Source organism: Bos taurus, chromosome 16, assembly GCF_002263795.3.
Source record: "Bos taurus isolate L1 Dominette 01449 registration number 42190680 breed Hereford chromosome 16, ARS-UCD2.0, whole genome shotgun sequence".
NCBI lineage: Eukaryota > Metazoa > Chordata > Mammalia > Artiodactyla > Bovidae > Bos > Bos taurus.
This window is the reverse complement of record NC_037343.1, coordinates 19,430,091-19,451,978: the sequence shown is the minus strand read 5'-3', so window position 1 is coordinate 19,451,978 and position 21,888 is coordinate 19,430,091. Positions and strand designations below refer to the sequence as shown.

General features: G+C 39.4%; 1 protein-coding gene across 1 annotated transcript in view; it reads left to right on the top strand.

Annotated features, from left to right (window-relative positions):
- USH2A (usherin) overlaps positions 1-21,888 on the top strand; it is a 923,574-nt gene that overhangs the window by 363,928 nt on the left and 537,758 nt on the right. Inside the window, exons 21-24 of the mRNA NM_001191425.2 lie at positions 681-811; positions 13,548-13,674; positions 18,458-18,559; positions 20,866-21,045. Coding sequence (NP_001178354.2) covers positions 681-811; positions 13,548-13,674; positions 18,458-18,559; positions 20,866-21,045 — 540 coding nt within the window. The remainder of the gene's footprint in view (positions 1-680; positions 812-13,547; positions 13,675-18,457; positions 18,560-20,865; positions 21,046-21,888) is intronic.

The window sequence follows — 21,888 nt, the reverse complement described above, 5'->3', positions numbered from 1 at the left end:
GGTTGAATGGGTGGGACACCTGGTAGAAGGGAGGTCAGGCCAGTTTCTGGTAGTTGGAAGACATCACAGAGAAGCATCACATGTTTCCCCTGCTTCCTGAGCTGGGGCCCTTTCTGAGAGCCAAGAGCACTGTGTGTCTCGAGCAGTGCTGGTAGGTAATCTGAAGGGTGAGTGGAGCCCTGGAATTCTGAAGGCTGCAGAGCATTTAGTGATGGGAAAATTGGCTCTGTGGACCACTTTATAGCAGATCTTTCTAGTTTTTAGCTTCTACTACTGGACTAACTCTTTAAACTTCATAAGTATTTTAAATAAAGCCCCTTGTGTTTCTTTCATATCAAAATCCATTTATTTTTATGACTCTGATAATACTACTGCATTTATCCCTTTTGTATCCAGTTTTGGGTTGACAACATATCTTTTTATGTTGATAAGTTTTGCACATATTTAAACTTCATTATATATTGGTTAGTGGAAGTGCAGGCTTGAGTTTCCAAGTATGGGTTGGCATTCATAATGGGATACAGTTAAAACCAAGTGGCTGGACCATCCCAGGGCAATGTTGTGTATAATTCCCCGATTGCACTCCTTACATCATAAATAATAATGAAAGTAAATGTACATTTACCAGAGAGAATCAACAAAACCCAGCCCTGATTTGCTGATTGCACTTTTCTCCCCAGGTATTAAAGCCAGCTTTCGAACAAGGGTGCCTGAAGGTTTGATTGTCTTTGCGGCATCACCTGGCAATCAGGAAGAGTATTTTGCAATTCAGTTGAAGAATGGACGCCCGTATTTTCTTTTTGATCCTCAGGTAAATGAATAATTATAAGAGTTGGCATTTTTGAGAGTTTATCAGTTGCTTATATTTTCACAATGAATCCTCACCAAAAACTTACAGATGAGTGCTTTATTATTCCCACTCTACAACAAGTAAAACGAAACTTCAAAAGTGATGTGACTTACCCACAGCTAAAATAGCATATTCAGTGCATTGAAATAAGATTAAGATGGTTATAGAGTAGAGAACAAAGAGAACAGTGGTAGGTTGAAAAGTTGGGTAGAGACTAAGTAATTTAGGATCTTGGAAGCAAATAAAGGGTTTAAATTATTCCTAAGGGCAGTTCAGTTCAGTTTAGTCACTCAGTCGTGTCCTACTCTTTACGACCCCATGGACTGCAGCATGCTAGGCTTCCGTGTCCATCACCAACTCCCAGAGCTTGCTCAAACTCATGTCCATTGAGTCGGTGATGCCATCCAACCATCTCATCCTCTGTCGTCCCCTTCTCCTCCCACCTTCAATGTTGCCTAGCATCGGGGTCTATTCCAGTGAGTCAGTTCTTCGAATCAGGTGGCCAAAGTATTGGAGTTTCAGCTTCAGCATCAGTCCTTCCAATGAATATTCAGGACTGATTTACTCTAGGATGGACTGGTTTGATCTTGCTGTCCAAGGGCCTCTCAAGAGTCTCCTCCAACCCCCACAGTTCAAAAGCATCAATTCTTTGGCACTTAGTTTTCTTTATAGTCCAACTCTCACATCCATACTGACTACTGAAAAAGACATAGCTTTGACTAGATGGACCTTTGTTGGCAAAGTAATGTCTCTGGTTTTTAATATGCTTTCTAGCTTTGTCATAACTTTTCTTCCAAGGAGCAAGGGTCTTTTAATTTCATGGCTACAATCACCATCTGCTGTGATTTTGGATCCCAAAGAAATAGTCTTTCCGTCTATTTGCCATGAAGTGATAGGACCAGATACCATGATCTTCATTTTTTGAATGTTGAGTTTTTAGCCAGCTTTTTCACTCTCCTTTTTAACTTTCATCAAGAGGCTTTTTAGTTCCTCTTCACTTTCTACCATAAGGGTGGTGTCATCTGTGTATCTGGTTATTGATATTTCTCCCTGCAAGCCTGATTCCAGCTTGTGCATCACCCAGCCCAGCATTTCTCATGATGTACTCTGCATATAAGTTAAATAAGCAGGGTGACAATACACAGCCTTGATGTACTCCTTTCCAGTTTTGAACCAGGGCAAATGGGAAACTGCTGCGTAACTGTCTAAGGGCAATGGGAAACTATTGCATAGTTGTCTTCACTTTTGTTAGAGGAAGGTTAGTAAGCATTTGCCATTACGTGCTGTATTGGGCCCATGAATAATTGAGGGAAAAGACTATGTAAAACCTTTTTCTCAAGTTTTCAGCTTAAAGCTTCTGATCTATGCTTGTCAAAGAAGTGTTTTCTGTTATAGTGGTAAAATAGGCACAAATTTTCCCTTGTATCTAAGGGATTGAGGTGAAGAGTTTCCTACACCCTGGAGACCCACTCATGTTGAAGAGAAAAGGCAGGGCCTGCTGGCCAAGTGTGCCTGAGCACCAACCCAGACCCAACAGAAGTCTTTAAGAGGCAGACTGAGCTCTTCCTGGGTGAGGAAGCTGGTAAAGCCATGAGCTGGCAACTGGCAAGGCCAAGGAAAAAAAGGATTATTCCTGATGTTTTAACAGTAGCCTGCTAACCACCTGGCTTGATAAGGGCTTGTGGGAATCCCCTAGAATTGAAGCTTCTTAAGGGATGCTCATAGGTGGGCAATGAGTAAGCAAATAAGAAATAGCCAACACCTAAGCACATCCGGCATCCTGGGAGAAAGGGTAAGAAGCAGCTGTTTCTGAAGGCAAGGCAGATGGCATTTGGAAAACAAAAGCAGCACACTGAAGTTGATTGAATTACAGAACTGAAAATATTATTTTTCATTTGAATCCTTTAAGTTGATTACTTAGACGAGGGACTACTGAGATTCATTACTAGGTCAAAATATATAACAAAAATATGAAAACAAAGATTAAGGAGGATACAAATATGAAGGAGAAATTCAAAAGGAAAGCAAAAAACACATGCACAAGTAAAAGATGGATAAGAAATTAATGAAATATAAAATAGAGAAAATCTGATTTATGAAGACATCTTGATTATGAATTTATTGAAAGGACTCATCAAATGCCTGGCAAGATTAAGCAAAGCCTGTGCTTCTATAGGACCTCTGTGTGTCTCCATTATTCTGAGTGCTCTCTCTATACATAAATGCACACACATATGATCTCATTTAAACATCACACCAATTCTATAAGGTAGATACTTGTTATTCCCATTTTTGGAGAAGGCAATGGCACCCCACTCCAGTACTCTTGCCTGGAAAATCCCATGGACAGAGGAGCCTGGTAGGCTGCAGTCCATGGGGTCGCTAGGAGTCGGACACAACTGAGCGACTTCACTTCACTTTTCACCTGTTAAAATCTAAGTCAGAGTTAAATTAATTTTCCTAAAGTAATACAGCAGATCTGTGACCAAGCTTTTCAACATGGAAGAATACTTGTTGATGTCCAGAGACTCAATTAAAATGCCATCCATGCACTATATTGGAAGGAAATGTTTCAGCAAGAATGTTTCAGAAGAAAAAAAAAATAATAATCTGAAATATAGTGGAGAAGCAGTCGCGAGTGGTAAACCTAGGAATATTAAGTTCAGCCAAAGTATTTAATGACAGACTGAGTAGAGATGTGTTTTACAGTGCCAAAGAATCTTTGACATAGAAGAGACAGGCAGCAAAGGAAAAAGAAATCTGACAATTGTTTGGTGCTAAAATTACTAAGAGTTGAAGGAGAGGACAAAAGATGAATGACTTAAAAGTTTCTAAGGTGTCAGTTTAATAGAGGTGGGAGTTACAGTATAGGTCATATTAGTTTCTAGATTCCATAAAATAAATGGACAAAAATATTTGATTTTAAATGTGACAAAGAAGTTAATTACTAATAGAATGAAAACACTCCAAGAATGATTAACAAGATGAAAAAAAAAAAAAAAAAAGACTGCTAGATTGTAAAAGCAGCAAAAACAGAAAGGAAACAATCCATTAAAATAGAAGAATAATCAATGAGAAAGAAAAAAAATCTGGTTCTGCTTTTTCTACCTAAATCGACCTAATTTCTACCTAAATCGACCTAAATTACTATCTGGATGTATTTGAGACAAAGCCAGAAAGGGAAAACTTTAATCATATAGACATTTATTCATAGAGCTTTAAAAGTACACAACGTGGGTTCGTGTTGATTGCCTCTCTTCATTCTTGGAGTTGCCACATGAGGTACTGTTTTCTTCCCTGCTTTGGATGACGTGTCTTAACTAGAGTCACACAGTGATCTGATGATAGAACTGGCACTGAATTTAGTTTATTTCACTCAATGAAACATTGTTAAAAATGTCTTATCCTGGGACTTCCTCAGAGGTTCCAGTGGTAAAGACTCTACCTGCCAATACAGGGGCTGTAGGTTCAGGGAACTAATGACACAGGGTAAGGCCAACAACTGTAAACAAAGCAAAACAAACAAATGAAAAACCCTCTGTCACATAAGTAGATGTACAACCGATTTGCATAGGAAATAAAAATCTTTAAAAAAAACTGTATTGTACCCCAAGCACTGCAGAAGGCAATTATGCACTAGAAATGTGGGAATGAGGGAAAAACAAAATGCCACTCCAGCCATCCTCTCTTGGGATCCCCATCTTCCAAGACTGAAGTACAGAGTCTTGCTGAGCTTGGACATGGTACTGCCAGGATGGCTTCACACTGCCTCACACTTACAATCAGTCATGTGCTCATAAACATCCATCCTGGTGTTTTTGAGTGTAATTCTAGGTGACCACTCAAACCCTGGAGCTACAGCTCTAATAATACAATGGCTACAGGTTTATTCACAGGTTTTGAGTATCTAATAAACGTGCCTTGCTTGCCACCCCCCCCCACAATACTCCCTAAACATATAGAGCAAAATCTTTGCAGAATTAATCAAGAAATGGTTTTATCAGAACTGAAGCATGACTGCCATCTCTTTAACAGTGTTGTGTTTCTTTCTAAAGGATGTGATAGCTTCAGATTCTGCAGAAATGGAAGGCAAAGATGTTAAGCAATGCTTAATTCCACTCAGCCACATGATTGCTGTTCAGATCCTGAGGTTGGCTTCTAGAAAACTCTCTCCATCTCATCTTTTTCATCTCCTCTCCATGATAAGATAGACTGGTATAAATCATAGCAGAGTTCAAGGAAGTGTTCACAAGGCACTACCCACGATTCCCACCCCTTACCCTCCTCCCTTAGACAGTGCCTGAGAGTGCTCCTCACTCAAACTGACATTCCCCACTGCTCTGTCCCTGCCCTATATACCCAAATCCTGACCTGTATGCAAATCTGGGACTTGCCCTCCAAATATTAATGAAACTGTTAAAGCCAAACAGTTGGAGAACCAGGGGGATGAAGAGGGTTTAATGATGCCTTCAAAGTGCATTTTTACATGGAATAATACTATCCATCTACAAGGCAAAAGTTACCTGCATTTTCAGGAAAGTGACAATTAATATATACAAAAGAAAACAAGGTATTGATTGAGTAGACCTGCCTTAGGGTGTATTTGAAAAAATATAATCAGATGAATCACACTACATGCTCATGGGTCATGATGCTCTTTATACATGAGTCCCTGAGCTCAAGCTAGCCAGGATTGGTCCTTTCTCACCACCAAGGAATTTATCCAGGTTACCTGGACATATTTGCTAACTTTTTAATGAAATCGCCATGTATTATTATCAGACAAATAATTGTGGAAACTGGGGGTTGGAGACTATGTGATATAGTCTTACATTTTTTTTCTGTTTTGGGTTAGGAATATGAATACAGTTTTTTTTTCCTCCTTTTAAAAAATTGACTAGTGAAAGACTAGAGATCTCTTCAAGAAATTAGAGATACCAAGGGAACATTTCATGCAAAGATGGACTTAATAAAGGACAGAAAGGGTATGGACCTAACAGAAGCACAAGATATAAGAGGAGGTGGCAAGAATACACAGAAGAACTGTACAAAAAAGATCCTCATGATCCAGATAATCACGATGGTGTAATCACTCACCTAGAGACAGACATCCTAGAGTATAAAGTCAAGTGGGCCTTAAGAAGCAACACTACGAACAAAGCTAGTGGAGGTGATGGAATTCCAGTTGAGCTATTCCAAATCCTAAAAGATGATGCTGTGAAAGTGCTGCACTCAATATGCCAGCAAATTTGGAAAACTCCGCAGTGGCCACAGGACTGAAAAAGGTCAGTTTTCATTCCAATCCCAAAGAAAGGCAATGCCAAAGAATGCTCAAACTACCACACAATTGCACTCATCTCACATGCTAATAAAGTAATGCTCAAAATTCTCCAAGCCAGGCTTCAACAATATGTGAACCATGAAGTTCTAAATGTTTAAGCTGGAATTAGGAAAGGCAGAGGTACCAGAGATTAAATGGCCAACATCTGCTGGATTATCAAAAAAGCAAGAGAGTTCCAGAAAAACATCTATTTCTGCTTTATTGACTATGCCAAAGCTTTTGAGTGTGTGTGTCACAATAAACTGTGGAAAATTCTGAAAGAGATGGGAATACCAGACTACCTGATCTTCCTCTTGAGAAATCTGTATACAGATCAGGAAGCAATAGTTAGAACTGGACATGGAACAACAGACGGTTCCAAATAGGAAAAGCAGTATGTCAAGGCTGTATATTGTCACCCTACTTATTTGACTTATATGCAGAGTACATCATGAGAAATGCTGGGTTGGATGAAGCACAAGCTGGAATCAAGATTGCCAGGAGAAATATCAATAACCTCAGATATGCAGATGACACCACCCTTATGGCAGAAAGTGAAGAAGAACTAAAGAGCCTCTTGATGAAAGTGAAAGAGGAGAGTGAAAAAGTTGGCTTAAAGCTCAACATTCAGAAAACAAAGATCATGGCATCTGGTCACATCACTTCATGGCAAAAAGATGGAAAAACAGTGGAAACAGTGGCAGAGTTTATTGCGGGGCAGGGGGGGGGGGCTCTAAATCACTGCAGATGGTGACTGCAGCCATGAAATAAAAAGATGCTTACTCCTTAGAAGGAAAGTTATGACCAACCTAGATAGCATATTGAAAAGCAGAGACATTACTTTGCCAACAAAGGTCTGTCTTGTAAAGGCTATGGTTTTTCCAGTGGTCATGTATGGATGTGAGAATTGGACTATAAAAAAAGCTGAGCGCCCAAGAATTGATGCTTTTGAACTGTGGTGTTGGAGAAGACTCTTGAGAGTCCCTTGGACCTCAAGGGGATCCAACCAGTCCATCCTAAAGGAGATCAGTCCTGAATGTTCATTGGAATAAATGATGCTGAAGCTGAAACTCCAATACTTTGGCCATCTGATGCGAAGAGCTGATCATTTGAAAAGACCCTGATGCTGATAAAGCAGGAGTAGAAGGGGACACCAGAGGATGAGATGGTTGGATGGCATCACCAACTCAATGGGCATGAGTTTGGGTAAACTCTGGGAGTTGATGATGGACAGGAAGGCCTGGCGTGCTACAGTCCATGGGTTTGCAAAGAGTTGTACATGACTGAGCAACTGAACTGAACTTTTTAGAATCGAAGTGTACAGGCCATGGGGTCACAAAGAATCAGATATGACTGAGCAGCTGAGCACAGTACAACACATAGTTGATTTACCATGTTGTGTTTCTGTGTATGGCACAGTGACTCCGTTAAACATATGAAGTGAAGTGAAGCAAAAGCCACTCAGTTGTGTCTGACTCTTTGTGACCCCTTGGAGTATACAGTCCATGGAATTCTCCAGGCCAGAATACTGGAGTGGGTAGCTGTTCCTTTCTCCAGCGGATCTTCCCAACCCAGGGATCGAACCCAAGTCTCTCACATTGCAGGCAGATTCTTTGCCAGCTGAACCACAAGGGAATCCAAGAATACTGGAGTGGGTAGCCTATCCCTTTTCCAGCGGATCTTCCTGACCAGGAATCAAACCAGAATCTCTTGCATTGCAGGCGGATTCTTTACCAACTGATCTATGAGGGAAGCCCTATATATATATATATGTATATGTATATAAAGTGTATAAATATATATGTAATACTATAAATAAATAAATATATATATATATATACATAAAATATTCTTTTCCATTATGGTTTATCACAGGATATTGAATATCGTTCTCTGTGCTATACTGTAGGACCTTGTTGGTTATTCATCCTATAACACTTTGCATTGGATAATCCCAAACTCCCAATCCTTGCTTCCTCCATTTTCTTCCCCCTTGGCAAGTAAAAGTCTGTTCTGTATGTTATGAATATTGTTTCTTGAACTAAGTAAGAGCCACCCCAAATTTGAAGAAGCTGAAGAGTTTGTTTTACATGTCTGTCACTGACATTCAAAATATTTATATTTTAAATAATTTAGGTACCACTTCAAGCTAGTTTTCTTTTCCTTGTGTCTTAAAGGATACAAGGTTATCTAATGATCACTTTACTGCACTCATCAGACAAGTAGTTATTTACTCAATGTGTCTTTCTTATCTGAGTGTACAGTCCAGGGAGGGCAGGACATCCTTGAGGCTCAGTGCAGTCCTAGGAACATGCATGCTTAATCACTCAGTCGTGTCTGACTCTTTACGACCCCATGGACTGTAGCTTGTCAGGCTTCTCCGTCCATGGAATTCTCCGAGCAAGAGTACTGGAGCGGGTTGCCATTTCCTTCTCCAGGGGATATTCCCAACCCAGGGACTGAACCCTTGTCTCCTGTGTCTCCTGCATTGCAGGTGGATTCTTAACATGCTGAGCCTTGGAATATAGTAGGTAATACTACATAAATGTCTGTTGACAGATTGGCTGACTTCCTGGCTTGATAAATATTGGTAAAATAGTGTTCATAATCAAAGAAAATTACTCATTTTCTAGGATAAAATTTCTGACTCTTTAATGATAATTTAATTTAGTTCTTATTTGTTTTAATTTGTCAATTGTTAGATACTTTGACTTGTATCAATGGTTGTTTTCAGATTACTGTTCCTGAATCCATTCAAAGTAATTAAATATTGAGTTGTGGAAACAGCATTATGTAAGAATTTAAAGTTACTCTCTAACACATAGTTTCAAAATACCTGTAGTCATTGTGTATGCATGCTCAGTTGCTCAGTCATGTCTGACTCTTTGCGACCCCATGAACTTTAGCTCACCAGGCTCCTCTGTCCATGGTATTTTCCAGGCAATACCTGGAGTGGGTTGCCATTTCCTACTCCAGTACTCATCATGTAGTTTCTTCTTTTAAAAGTATCTTAATAAACTTAAGTAATGAATTTTTACGCAACAGTGTAATTCTACATAAAGTTGTAGAATTCATTCAATGAAATGAATCCAGTTCACTATATTAAGACATATTTGTGAGAAAGGGAAAAGATTTCTTATAGTATTTAAAACTGGATATATGTTTGCATATTATGCACTGAATACTTAGAATGATTGTTCAGTTCAGTTCAGTTCAGTTCAGTCGCTCAGTCGTGTCCGACTCTTCACAACCCCATGAATCGCAGCATGCCAGGCCTCCCTGTCCATCACCAACTCCCGGAGTTCACCCAGACTCATGTCCATCAAGTCAGTGATGCCATCCAGCCATCTCATCCTCTGCCGTCCCCTTCTCCTCCTGCCCCCAATCCCTCCCAGCATCAGAGTCTTTTCCAATGAGTCAACTCTTTGCATGAGGTGGCCAAAGTACTGGAGTTTCAGCTTCAGCATCATTCCCTCCAAAGAAATCCCAGGGCTGATCTCCTTCAGAATGGACTGGTTGGATCTCCTTGCAGACCAAGGGACTCTCAAGGGTCTTCTTCAACACCACAGTTCAAAACCATCAATTCTTTGGTGCTCAGCCTTCTTCACAGTCCAACTCTCACATCCATACTTGTTAGGAGGCACTAAAGAAAAACTACTCCATTTTTTAACTACTGTATTTTTTATTGTCTCAAAAAGTTGGCTGTAGTCTTCCCATTTTTATTAGATTAATTTCAATTTGGAAATACTTGATCAGATGATATTTTATTGACTAGTAACGACTTATGGTTCTCATTTAAATGTTTTATGTTCATTCACATAATAAACTGACTTCACTTAGAGAAGTGGTGAAAGTGAAAGCTTTCAAAAAAATTCAGAATAGCATCTATTTAACATGTCTAATATTTTCCAAATAGAAAGAACAAACTGCACCAGGTTTGACACCAGACTTAACCGCAGAATTATTCTCTTAATATTGGTGGGGGAACTATCTTAAACTATCATCAAAAAAATAGTATGCTGAGTTCCCCTAAGTATGAAGAAAATTTGGCATAGTGAGGCTATCTGTTATGTACTTGAATGTGTCACCAATAAGTGTGATTTCTGATGGAGAGAACTATTAATGCTTCAGATTGTTGCCAAACATAATATGAAGAACCACTTACTCAGACACCTAATCTTTAGAATGCAGCATCGTTGGTAACAATTTTAACGCTAACTAAGTACACTTTGATGAGACAGCATTTAATAAAATGCTCATTAATTTCATCATTAGCAAGGGTATGCTAAGAAGTAAGCCAGTTTCTTATGTCACGCCCAATTAGCATCCCATGCTAGTAATCCCATTAGTATTGTTGAATTCACTAATGGAAAAACTAATGGGCATGCTACCAGGGCACATTAATTGGGCACGACACCAGTTCTGGTTTTAATTATTAAACTACGATAATGAAATGTGTGTTTGTAAAATATTAAAATGTTGAAATTGGGTGGAAGAAAATAAAAGAATATGTAGAAAGAAAGAGTTATATGGAAAGTCAACTTATAAAGATTTGAGAACTTATCAAAATGGTCATATTTCTAGCTGATTGAGTTGCCTATAAAAGTTGGGGTATTGTCCATGTGGGAAGCAAACCCTCCCCTACTCATGGGAAATTAAAAGCTCTTTTTTGGTAATATGAAATCCTGTATGTCATACATGTTGTCATCCTCTGTATGAGGCCTGACAGGAGCCAATTAAATGCATAGAATGGACAGGGTATGTTGCTGAAGCTATTTTAGAGAAATATAAACAAATGTTTTATTGACAATGGTGTGATTAATACTGTACTTTTGTGATATTAAACCATCACCATATTATATCAGATAATTGTCAGTTTTATCAGTTTTGAAAACCAGTATAGCAAAATAATTAGAATTTGATGAAACATTGCAAGTAATTTAAACATTTATTTTGTAATATTTTATCCAATCTTTTTTTGGTTTTGTTTTTAAAATATTGTATTGATTGAAGTTAATTATTTCCAAGGGCCTTCTCTGGTGGTTCAGCTGGTAAAGAACCTGCCTGCCAATGCAGGAGGCACAAGAGACACGGGTTTGTTCCCTGGTTTGGGAAGATCCCCTGGAGAAGGAAACGGTAACCCACTCCAGTATTCTTGCTTGGAAAATTCTATGGACAGAGGAGCCTGGCAGGCTACAGTCCCATGGGGTTGCAAAGAGTTGGACATGACTGAAGACGCTCACACAATTATTGCTAAGGAGATCTACTTTGTTAAGAAAGAAAGCAAAAATTGTTTTCCTTTAGAAGGTTTAGAGTAATTTTCTGTTTTTTTTTTTTTTTTCTTTAATCATAGTAGTTTTAAATGATGATGGTGAAAGTGAAAAGTGAAAGTGAAGTCGCTCCATCATGTCCGACTCTTTGCCACCCCATGGATGGTAACCTACCAGGCTCCACAGTCCATGGGATTTTCCAGGCAAAAATACTAGAGTGGGCTGCCATTTCCTTCTTCAGGGGATCTTCCCAACCTAGGGATCGAACCCAGGTCTCCTGCATTGCAAACAGATGCTTTACCATCTGAGCCACTAGGGAAGCCCAAATGATGATGGTAACAAAGTTGAAATATCTTTTACTTAGTCTTATGTGTTCACTAACATTAAAAAACGCACCATTGTGCTAACCATGATATACGTGGCCCCAAACTGTTAAGATGAAAGAGATCTCTTCTCTTTATTTTCTTATCCTCACTTCCTCTGAGCTAATCTCTAAATACCTGCCATTTCCTGATTTTATCCATTTAGGAACTCATTTTTAACTCTGATACTATTACCTTAAGCAAAAGTGCAAATGCTTGATTTTAGACTACAAATCACTGAGTACTAAGTTTAACCACAATACTTATGTTAAAGGTATTAGCAACTAGTTTTTTTTAATTTAAACTTTTTATTTTATATTGGTGTATAGCCAGTTTACAATGTTGTGATAGTTTTGGGTAGACAGCAAAGGGACACACCCATACATGTACATCTGTCTATTCTCCTCCAAACTTCCCTCACCCCATGCTGCCACCTCACAAGGGGCAGAGCTCCACGTGCTGTACAGTAGGTCCTTGGTTATCATTTTTAAGTACAGCAGTGTGTACATACCTGTCCCAGACTCCCTAACTATCCCTTCCCCTCATGCTTCCCCCCTGGCAACAATAAATTCATTCTCTAAGTCTGTGAGTCTGTTTTGTAAATAAGCTCATTGGTATCATTTCTTTTTAGATTCTACACATAAGGGATATTGTGATATTTTTCTTTTTCCATCTTTCTTCACTCAATATGATAACCTCTAGTAACTAATTTTTAAAGTGAATCTAATTCCTTCTTGGTATTCATCGTGTAGTGAAGGTAAAAGAAACTAACTTGCCACACATTTTACTATCTTTAGAGCAGAATCATTTTAATGGTACTATATTAGTTTCAAAGTCTTGTCTTTTTCATATTTCTGGCCCCAAATTTAAAATATTAGAATAGAAAATTCATTACCTTTTGTTTGAGTATAGTTACTTATGTTTGAGTATAGTTACTCAAAATCCAAGTGTACTTATAAGAGATTTTCATTCTGAAGAGTTCTTTTCAGATTTGAGCCTCATGGTAATGCAGAAATACATCAGAGAAATGCCAGAATGATGTATCAACTTTAACTTTGAATTCTGTTTGAAATGTGTACATGCTTGCCTCAGGATTGTGTTGAAATTTATAAATTGGTTTCTAACAAATATACATGTATGAGTAACATGTATATAAAGATGCTTCCTCCTTGGAAGAAAAGCTGTGACCAACCTAGATAGCATGTTAAAAAGCAGAGATGTTACTTTGCCAACAAAGGTCCATCTAGTCAAAGCTTTGGTTTTTCCAGTAGTCATGTATGGATGTGAGAGTTGGACCATAAAGAAAACTGAGCACTGAAGAATTAATGCTTTTGAACTGTGGTGTTGGAGAAGACTCTGGAGAGTCCCTTGGGCTACAAGGAGATCAAACCAGTCAATCCTAAAGGAAATCAGCCCTGCATATTCATCGGAAGGACTGATGCTGAAGGTTAAACTCCAGTACTTTGGCCACCTGATGCAAAGAACTGACTCATTTTAAAAGACCCTGATGCTGGGAAAGATTGAAGGCAGGAGGAGAAGGGGGCGACAGAGGATGAGATGGTTGGATGGCGTCACCAACTCGATGGACATGAGTTTGAGCAAGCTCAGGGAATTGGTGATGGACAGGGAAGCCTGGCGTGCTGTAGTCCATGGGGTCGCAAAGAGTCAGACGTGACTGAATGAATGAACTGACTGAATATGTATATTTACTCACTGATTTTTTTTCACTCATTCATTCCCTTAAGGGGTCTGCAGTGGAAGTTACCACAACTAATGATGATGGTAAACAATATAGTGATGGCAAATGGCATGAGATAATTGCTATTAGGCATCAAGGTTTGGGCCAAATCACACTTGATGGGCTGTTCACAGGTAAGATCTTCCTTGACAAATATAAATGCCTCTATTGCTATGCTGATGTTGCCATACTCCTCTGTGCTTTTATTTCTTCATCCCTTTTTTCACCTGTTTATCCCTTCTTCATCTAAATTGCTGTTGATTTTGCTTTTGAGGTGTTCTTAAATGATGAAATCTTGGCAACTATTTTCTCCTCTATGCAGGGTTCAATAAAGCAAAAATAAGAGCAAAGTCATCAGTATCAACTTTGTGTTATTTTCAGGTCTTTACAGTTTGCAAAGGCTCTTACTTAATTTTGCTTTACTTTTACTTGCAAAGAGGGAAGTCACTGGAGAATTTTGAAAGGAGGATGACATGATATGACTTCTTTCTTTAAAATTAACACTCTGGGTACTCTTTGGGGGGTAAATTTTAAGGGGAACAAAGATGGAAGTATGGACCTAAGACAAATAGATGTTTCTCTAGCAAAGATGGGTTTATTCAGAATCAGCAAAGAATTTCAGTTCAGAGTCTGCAATCTTTTTTTTTTTTTTACATATTTTTTATTTATTTTTTATTGAAATATAATTGGTTTACAGAGTTTTGTTGTTTTCTATCAAACCTCAACATGAATCAGCCATAGATATACATACATCCCCTCCCTTGTGAACCTCCCTCCCCATCCCACCTCTCTAGGTTATTCAGAGCCCCTGTTTGAGTTTCTGAGCCATACAGCAAATTCCCATTGGCTATCTATTCTAGCCAATATGTATGGTAATTAAGTTTCCATGTTACTCTTTCCATACATCTCACCCTCTGCTCTCTTCTCCCCATGTCCATACATCCATTCTCTATGTCTGTTCCTCCATTGCTGCCCTGTAAATAAATTCTTAACTACCATTTTTCTATATTCAATATATATGTGTTAGAATATGATATTTATCTTTCTCTTTCTGACTCACTTCACTCTGTATAATAGGTTCTAAGTTCATCCACCTCATCAGAACTGACTCAAATGTGTTCCTTTTTTGGCTGAGTAATATCCCATTGTGTATATGTACCACAACTTCTTTATCCATTCATCTGTTGATGGGCATCTAAGTTGCAATCTTGGTGCCATATGTAGCTCCCACACAGCAATGGAAGATAAACTCTTTTATAGAGTGGAAAAGGAAGTTTGAAGAGCTGTAGTAAACAAGCATGTGTCTTTTCATTGGCCAAGTCATTGCCAAGAAAGAAGAGTCTTCTTCCTGATAGACTCATCACATGAGAGCTCCTCTTTCTGGCCTTCCAGATCTATTTAATTGAGGTTTCTTTTTGTTATTTTTTTATATTTCCCCTCCCTTGATCAGGATTTCTCTTTCAGAGTACCATTGATCAAGAGTCAGGTTTTCTAGTTTCAATGGCTTTTCCCCCCTTAACTTCAGGAACTACCTTTCCTGGGTATGGTATCTCACATCAGAGCGGAATAGCACAGAATGGGAAATTACTGAGTTCATATTTGAGTAGCAAGGGGGAGTAGGAGGCAGAACTCTCAGACCGTTTGTATCTATAGTCCTTGTTCTGTATTATCAAGATCAAGGACACTGGAGACGATCTGAAGCATTATGTCATCACCAATGTTTAGCAATAAATTTCCAACAGACTTGGTTCAACCTTCTTCAGGAAGTTGCCTCATCAGATGTCGTCTGCTTCAGTTATGGGAAATAATTACTTTAATATCACCAGATTATTTGAGGTTCCTTCAGAATTTGGAGAGTCTAGGAATCTATTCCTTGGACTCTCGTGGCACAAGCCTTGCTTAGCAATACCTGATGAGGCTTCTCTCATGAGGTTGAAGAAAGTTCTTCTCGAGGTATCTTTTCTAATAGATAAAATATTCAGGTTGGAAAGTCTTCATCTCTTGAGAGCACAGTATAAAAAGATTGCTCTACCAAAACATGGTTACTTTTAATAGGAGAAATTTGGCCTTCACATTATTGGAATATCTCTCCTTTTTCAGTTGGAGGCCCAAAAAGCAGGAACCAAATGTGCTGGGTGTCCTGCAACTGTTTCAAAGGGTGAGAATTTTTGAGTTCCAAATAGTGTGGATCTGAGATTTAGAGAGGCCAATAGCAATGCTTTGGGCCAAAGTACTTGTAGGACCTCTACTGATTTTGCCAATTGAGTATTAATAATGCCATTACTGTGGTCAGCTGAACCGCAGGACTGAGAGTGGTAAGCACAATGAAAATGTTGTAAAACTGCCAAACAGCACAGATTTGTTGAAGTACTTGGACAGTAAAATAGATTCCTCAATCACTATTAAGTGTGTCTAGATCTAAGTATAGCCCTTGTTCTGATATCAGTTGCCCTAAATATCAAACCTGGTTTTGGGCAAACTGCAATATTTCTTTGGTGACCTTATGTCCCTTTAAGGCTAACAGCTTTAGTAAATGGTTGCTGTCTTCCTGTGAGCAGGCTTAAGAAGATCAAAGAGGCAAATCATTCACACATGCAACAGAGTAGACCTATAGGGAACTTTATATCATCTAGATCAACCTTTAGGTTTTACAAGAAATAAGAAGGGCTCAGTAAAACCCTGAAGCATTACTGTCCAGGTGAATTGTTTTTCTTCCCAAGTAGAGGTAAAAAGATGCTGGTTAGTTCATCAAGTGGAATACTGAAGAATTCACTGAATAAATCAATTGCAGTGAAGAATTTGCTTCCAGTAGGAATAGATGTTAGAATATCTGAAGGTTAGGAACATCAGGGTATCAGGGAGCAACAATGTTGAGGTCCTGGACAATCCTCCACTCTGCCCTTAAGTTTTCTCACAGATGAAATAGCATCATCACAGGAACTAGTATGCAGATAATAAAGCCTCGAGCTTTGTAATCTTCTATTATAGACTTTATGCCTTGAAGGGCTTCTATACGTATAGGGTATTGATTAACTCTGGGAAGAGATTTTGAAGGATCTACTTGAATCTAGATGGGAGCAGGCATGCTGTGAATTTTGCCAATGTCAGTTGGAAATTTTGCCCATAAGGATGGTGGAGACTGATTCAGTAGGGACAAACGATCAGTGTTTCCAAAACCATCTCTAGGACTGTCAAAGACAGAACAAATAAAGATGGCAAAGGGTTATTTAATTCAACTGGCTGTTTATTTTGATGACTACTCTGAAATTCCGGAGAAGGCAATGGCACCCCACTCCAGTACTTTTGCCTAGAAAATCCCATGGATGGAGGAGCCTGCTAGGCTGCAGTCCATGGGGTCGCCAGAGTTGGACACGACTGAGCAACTTCACTTTCACTTTTCACTTTCATGCGTTGGAGAAGGAAATGGCAACTCACTCCAGTGTTCTTGCCTGGAGAATCCCAGGGACGGAGGAGCCTGGTGGGCTGCCATCTATGGGGTCGCACAGAGTCGGACACGACTGAAGCAACTTAGCAGCAACAGCAGCAGCACTCTGAAATTCAAGAAATATTTCTCCCTTTTGGAACACTAGCAATAGTAGTTGTCCCTAATAAATGGGTAGGGACAGAGGAACTAAGGAAAAAAAGGCATGTATCTCTCAAAGGGCCTAAAGGAAAGGGAATAGGTCCCAGAGACAAGAACCTCTTTAGATTTGTTAGACATCCTCACTATTTGAACTGTTTTAGGACTCGGAGGCAGAGGGTTCTTTACAGTCGCGAGGTAATTATAGCCCAGAGTATATGAGTGGTGTCAGGACTAGAAGAAATTCAACCCCAATCTTAAGAAACATTTCCCTAAGCTGATTAAGATGGAGGATTAGGAGGAGCCCCTGTAGTTCCTCAGAGGCCATTGGTGAGTAGTGGGAGGAGGCTGGAAAGGTTTTTATAAAATTTTATTAGAGATAACTACACTCATTGGTTATGTATTGTCTATGACTGCTTGAGGCTGTATGGTCTACAGACTAAAATACATACTACCTGGCTCTTTCCAGAAGAGTTTTGCTAAACCCTAATATAGAGCATGACTGTGAGGTTTGGGACTTGAGCAACTGGAAGAATGTAACTGGCATAACTAGGGTGGGCAAGCTAGTTGGAGAAGTAGATTCAGAGAGAAATGTCCAGAGTTTGGTTTGAACATGTTAAGTGTTAGGTACCTATGAGCCATCCAAGTGGAAATATCATGCCGAGTCCTGGATCCCAGTACATTTAGAGAGGATTTCAGGATTAGAGATAAAAAAGGGGAGTTACCAGTTCAGGATGTATTTAAAGCCACAGTCCCAGATATAAGTAGGGATAATTAGAGTGGTTTGGGCTCTGGGGAAAAAAAAATGCCATTCTCACAAAGAATGATGGAGTTAGTTAGGAATTTCTAACTTTTCTAAATTTCTAACATTTCTCTCTGAATCTGCTTCTCCAACTAGTTTGCCCACCCTAGTTATGCCAGTTACATTCTTCCAGTTGCTCAAGTCCCATATCTTGCAGTCGTGCTCTACATTAGGGCTTAGCAAAACTCTTCTGGAAAGAGCCAGGTAGCATGTATTTTAACCGGAGATTTGCATTTGTATGCAGCACACGGAGGGACCCAGGCCCTTTCAGAGTTCTCACAGTTCTCCCTCTTCATCCTTTTAGAGGACTTATGGTGTTTATGTGGGTGGTAAGGAGATCTTGGAACAGAGGAGGTCTGGGTTATTCTAACATCAAGATGTTGGGATGATAATTAAGAACCAGTGAAGAAAAGTAGCCAATAGCAGAGAACCAAGAGGGAAGTGCATCCCGAAGCACAAGGAAGGGTTTAATCATTTGGTAAATTTGTAGAATAGATTGTCCTGCTGAAGTTCTCATCTGCTTTTCCATCCACAGGCTCTTCAGCCACCACGAATGGTGGTACTGTTATTGGAGAGAACACAGGAGTGTTTGTGGGTGGGCTGCCACAGGGTTACACCATTCTCAGAAAGGATTCTGGTGAGTTTGGGGAAAGTATAGAATTTATATGTTGTCTCCATAATTGGGGCTCCCCTGGTGGCTCAGCGGTAAAGAATCCTCCTGCAATTTAGGAGATGTGGGTTCCATCTGTGGGTCAGGAAGATCCTCTAGGGAAGGAAATGGCAACCTGTTCAGTAGTCTTGCCTGAGAAATCCCATGGACAGAGGAGCCTGGCAGGCTACAGTCTATAGGGTTGTAAAAAGTCAGACATGACTTAGTGAATGAACACCACCACAATTTAGTGTAGAATCAAACTATATCATGTTAAAGTATGGATAATTATATTATTTTCTACCTCATGCTGTATTTCCTACATCACTATGTCAAAAATTTCCTTTAGATCTCTTATTTTCTAGAGGAACCATGTATTACTTATATTTAAATTCTTAGAAACCAGTTCTTGATATATCAAAGAAGGTAATTAAACTTTTGCTGAAATAAATTATACTAATTTAAGTCAAAGTTTTATAATTTGGGGATCAAAGGTATGAAAAACTTTGAATTTTGGAGAGGGATATATTTAAATCCTTGACTTATTATAGTTACCTCCTCAGAAATACCTGTAGAGAGTGGAGAGTTTTCATTTGGTCACTCTAGACTGGTGGTGAAGTCTCCTGAAAGCATTCATGCATGCATGCATGCACACACACACACACACACACACACTGAAAGGGAGAGTTATCTTCCCATCAAGCATGCTTCTTAGGTGACAGTAGTGGTAAAGAATCTGCCTGCCAATGTAGGAGATGCAAGAGACACAGGTTCGATCCCTGGTTTGGGGAGATACCCTAGAGTGGAAAATGTCAACCCACTCCAGCATTCTTGCCTGGACAATTCCATGGACATAGGAGTCTAGCAGACTACATTCCATGGGGTCGCAAAGAGCTGGACACAACTGAGCCACTCACATACACACACATACTCACATACACACATGCTTCTTGGCTCTGGTACATGCAGGAACCAGGAGGAGAGCATACCCCAGTACCAACTACCCCTCTTGTAGAGGACATCATTCCATTATAAATAAATCCTTTGACATTGTGCATATAACTTGACTTTGTGAAACACTGATCACTGGTAAATACCTTCCCTAGGTTCAGGTCGTGAACTCAAAAGCTGAGAATTCAGCTTTGCACTGACTTGTAAGGACATAGCCGTATGAAATGCAACCTCAGCTTCAGGTGCCTTCTTGCCCTCTCAACTTTTTTTTTTTTTTTTTTGCTCTTTAATTCTATTATCTGCTCACTTTTTCTCTTTCCCAACCCCTTATGACCACCCTATTTACTGTGTTCATAAGCCCCACACTTACTTGGTCTGGGGAGTTCAAAAAGTAAGTGTAACATTATATTAATGCCTAAAAATTGGTGGCTCAGATGGAAAAGAATCTGCCTGCAATATGAGAGACCTACGTTCCATTCCTGGGTTGGGAAGATGCCCTGGAGAAGGCAATGGCTACCCACTCCAGTATTCTTGACTGGAGTATCCCCAGGGACAGAACAGCCTGGTGGGCTATAGTCAATGTGGTCACAAAGAGTTGGACACGACTGAGTGACTAAGCACACACATTGCTTTACTTGTATAACAGACTGGGTTCATAATGCTGAAGGTACTAAATTATAAAATATGGATTGTGTAGATGGACTTGCTTTAAATCTTGCTTTTAAAATGTGTTATTGCACTTTTATTTTTAAGACCAGAAGCAGATGAAATCTTCTTGTTAATTCAAGAGGCAATGATCTTGCTATTACTGTAAAACCAAGGTTTTTGTGCAAACATCTCTTTCTCCAGATAAGATGACTCTTAAACTAGAGCATAGCATACCAATTATTAGCACTTACCATAGCTTCTGGCAATGGCACCCCACTCCAGTACTCTTGCCTGGAAAATCCCATGGACGGAGGAGCCTGGTAGGCTGCAGTCCATGGGGTCACTGAGAGTCGGACACGACTAGGCGACTTCACTTTCACTTTTCACTTTCATGCATTGGAGAAGGAAATGGCAACCCACTCCAGTGTTCTTGCCTGGAGAATCCCAGGGACGGGGGAGCCTGGTAGGCTACCGTCTATGGGGTCACACAGAGTCGGACACAACTGAAGTGACTTAGCATAGCATAGCATAGCATAGCTTTTGGCATGGGTGTTTATGTGAGTTATTAAGAAGTTTGTTGGAAGAAGGCAGTGAGACCTATAGCCTCTTTCTTTTACTTTAATGGCACATCAAATTAATTGCATGAAAAAAATTTCTCACAGTACATATTTCTTGATATCTATCAACCCCTGCAGACATAGTCCAAAAGGGTTTTGTGGGCTGTCTCAAGGATGTGTATTTCATGAAGAATTATAATCCCTCTGCTACTTGGGAGCATCTGGTTTGGCAGAGTTCTGAAGAGCAAACCAATGTGCATAACGACTGGGAGGGATGCCCCACTTCACTCCAAGAGGGAGCCCAGTTTCTAGGGACAGGTAAGCGTCTAAAACAGACATTGGTCATTGATTAACTTGTATGTTCTATCTTGGTGTAATTTAGTCTCCCCAATCTGATTATTTTGACCTCATATGAACCTGCTGTCACAGAAACACCTAGTTATGCCATGATGCCCATACACATATTTTCAATGTCTGAATATATAATATAAAATTGTAAGATTCATAACTACATATTCATGTGTAAGATCTCTGACAGTTTTGAGTTTACATATGATAGTGACACTAATGTCCATTTGTAAGTCCACTGTTTTACTTAGAATATAGTTTTACTTAGATGTTTCAAAGGAATTTTGTTTTGTCAGGCTAATCTGTATATTTGTTGCATCCCATTATACAGACCAGTAGTTTTCCTAAGAGTAAAATTTCAGCTATGTCATGGGGTAAGTAGGTCCTTAAGGGAGAGCTAGAGAATATAACCATCATCATTGCCATTGCTCCAAAGGCTGTGGAGAAGGGGAGGTGAAGTGTCCCCAGCATAACCCCAACCTACAGTCTCTGTCTACCAGCCACTCAGGGTAAGGATTGGAAGGGAACATGGTAGCTTGACCAAACATGGCTTGTTTTTCAGTAACAGCCCACTATTGCCTGCTACGTTTATGGCTAAATTAGTTAGATATTAAGTTCGTTAAACTATCTTCAGAATAGAAAGTTAAATAATATCATACTTTGTATACTTTTTCATTGTTTTTTCTCACCACTGTCATTTGTCAGATTTTCTCTTATGTCAATGCAACTTATTGTTAATAGTTACATATTAGTAACACAGTAATAGTCTTAATTGTACATGGATCACTGCCTTTTCATGGCAAAGGGGCTTGT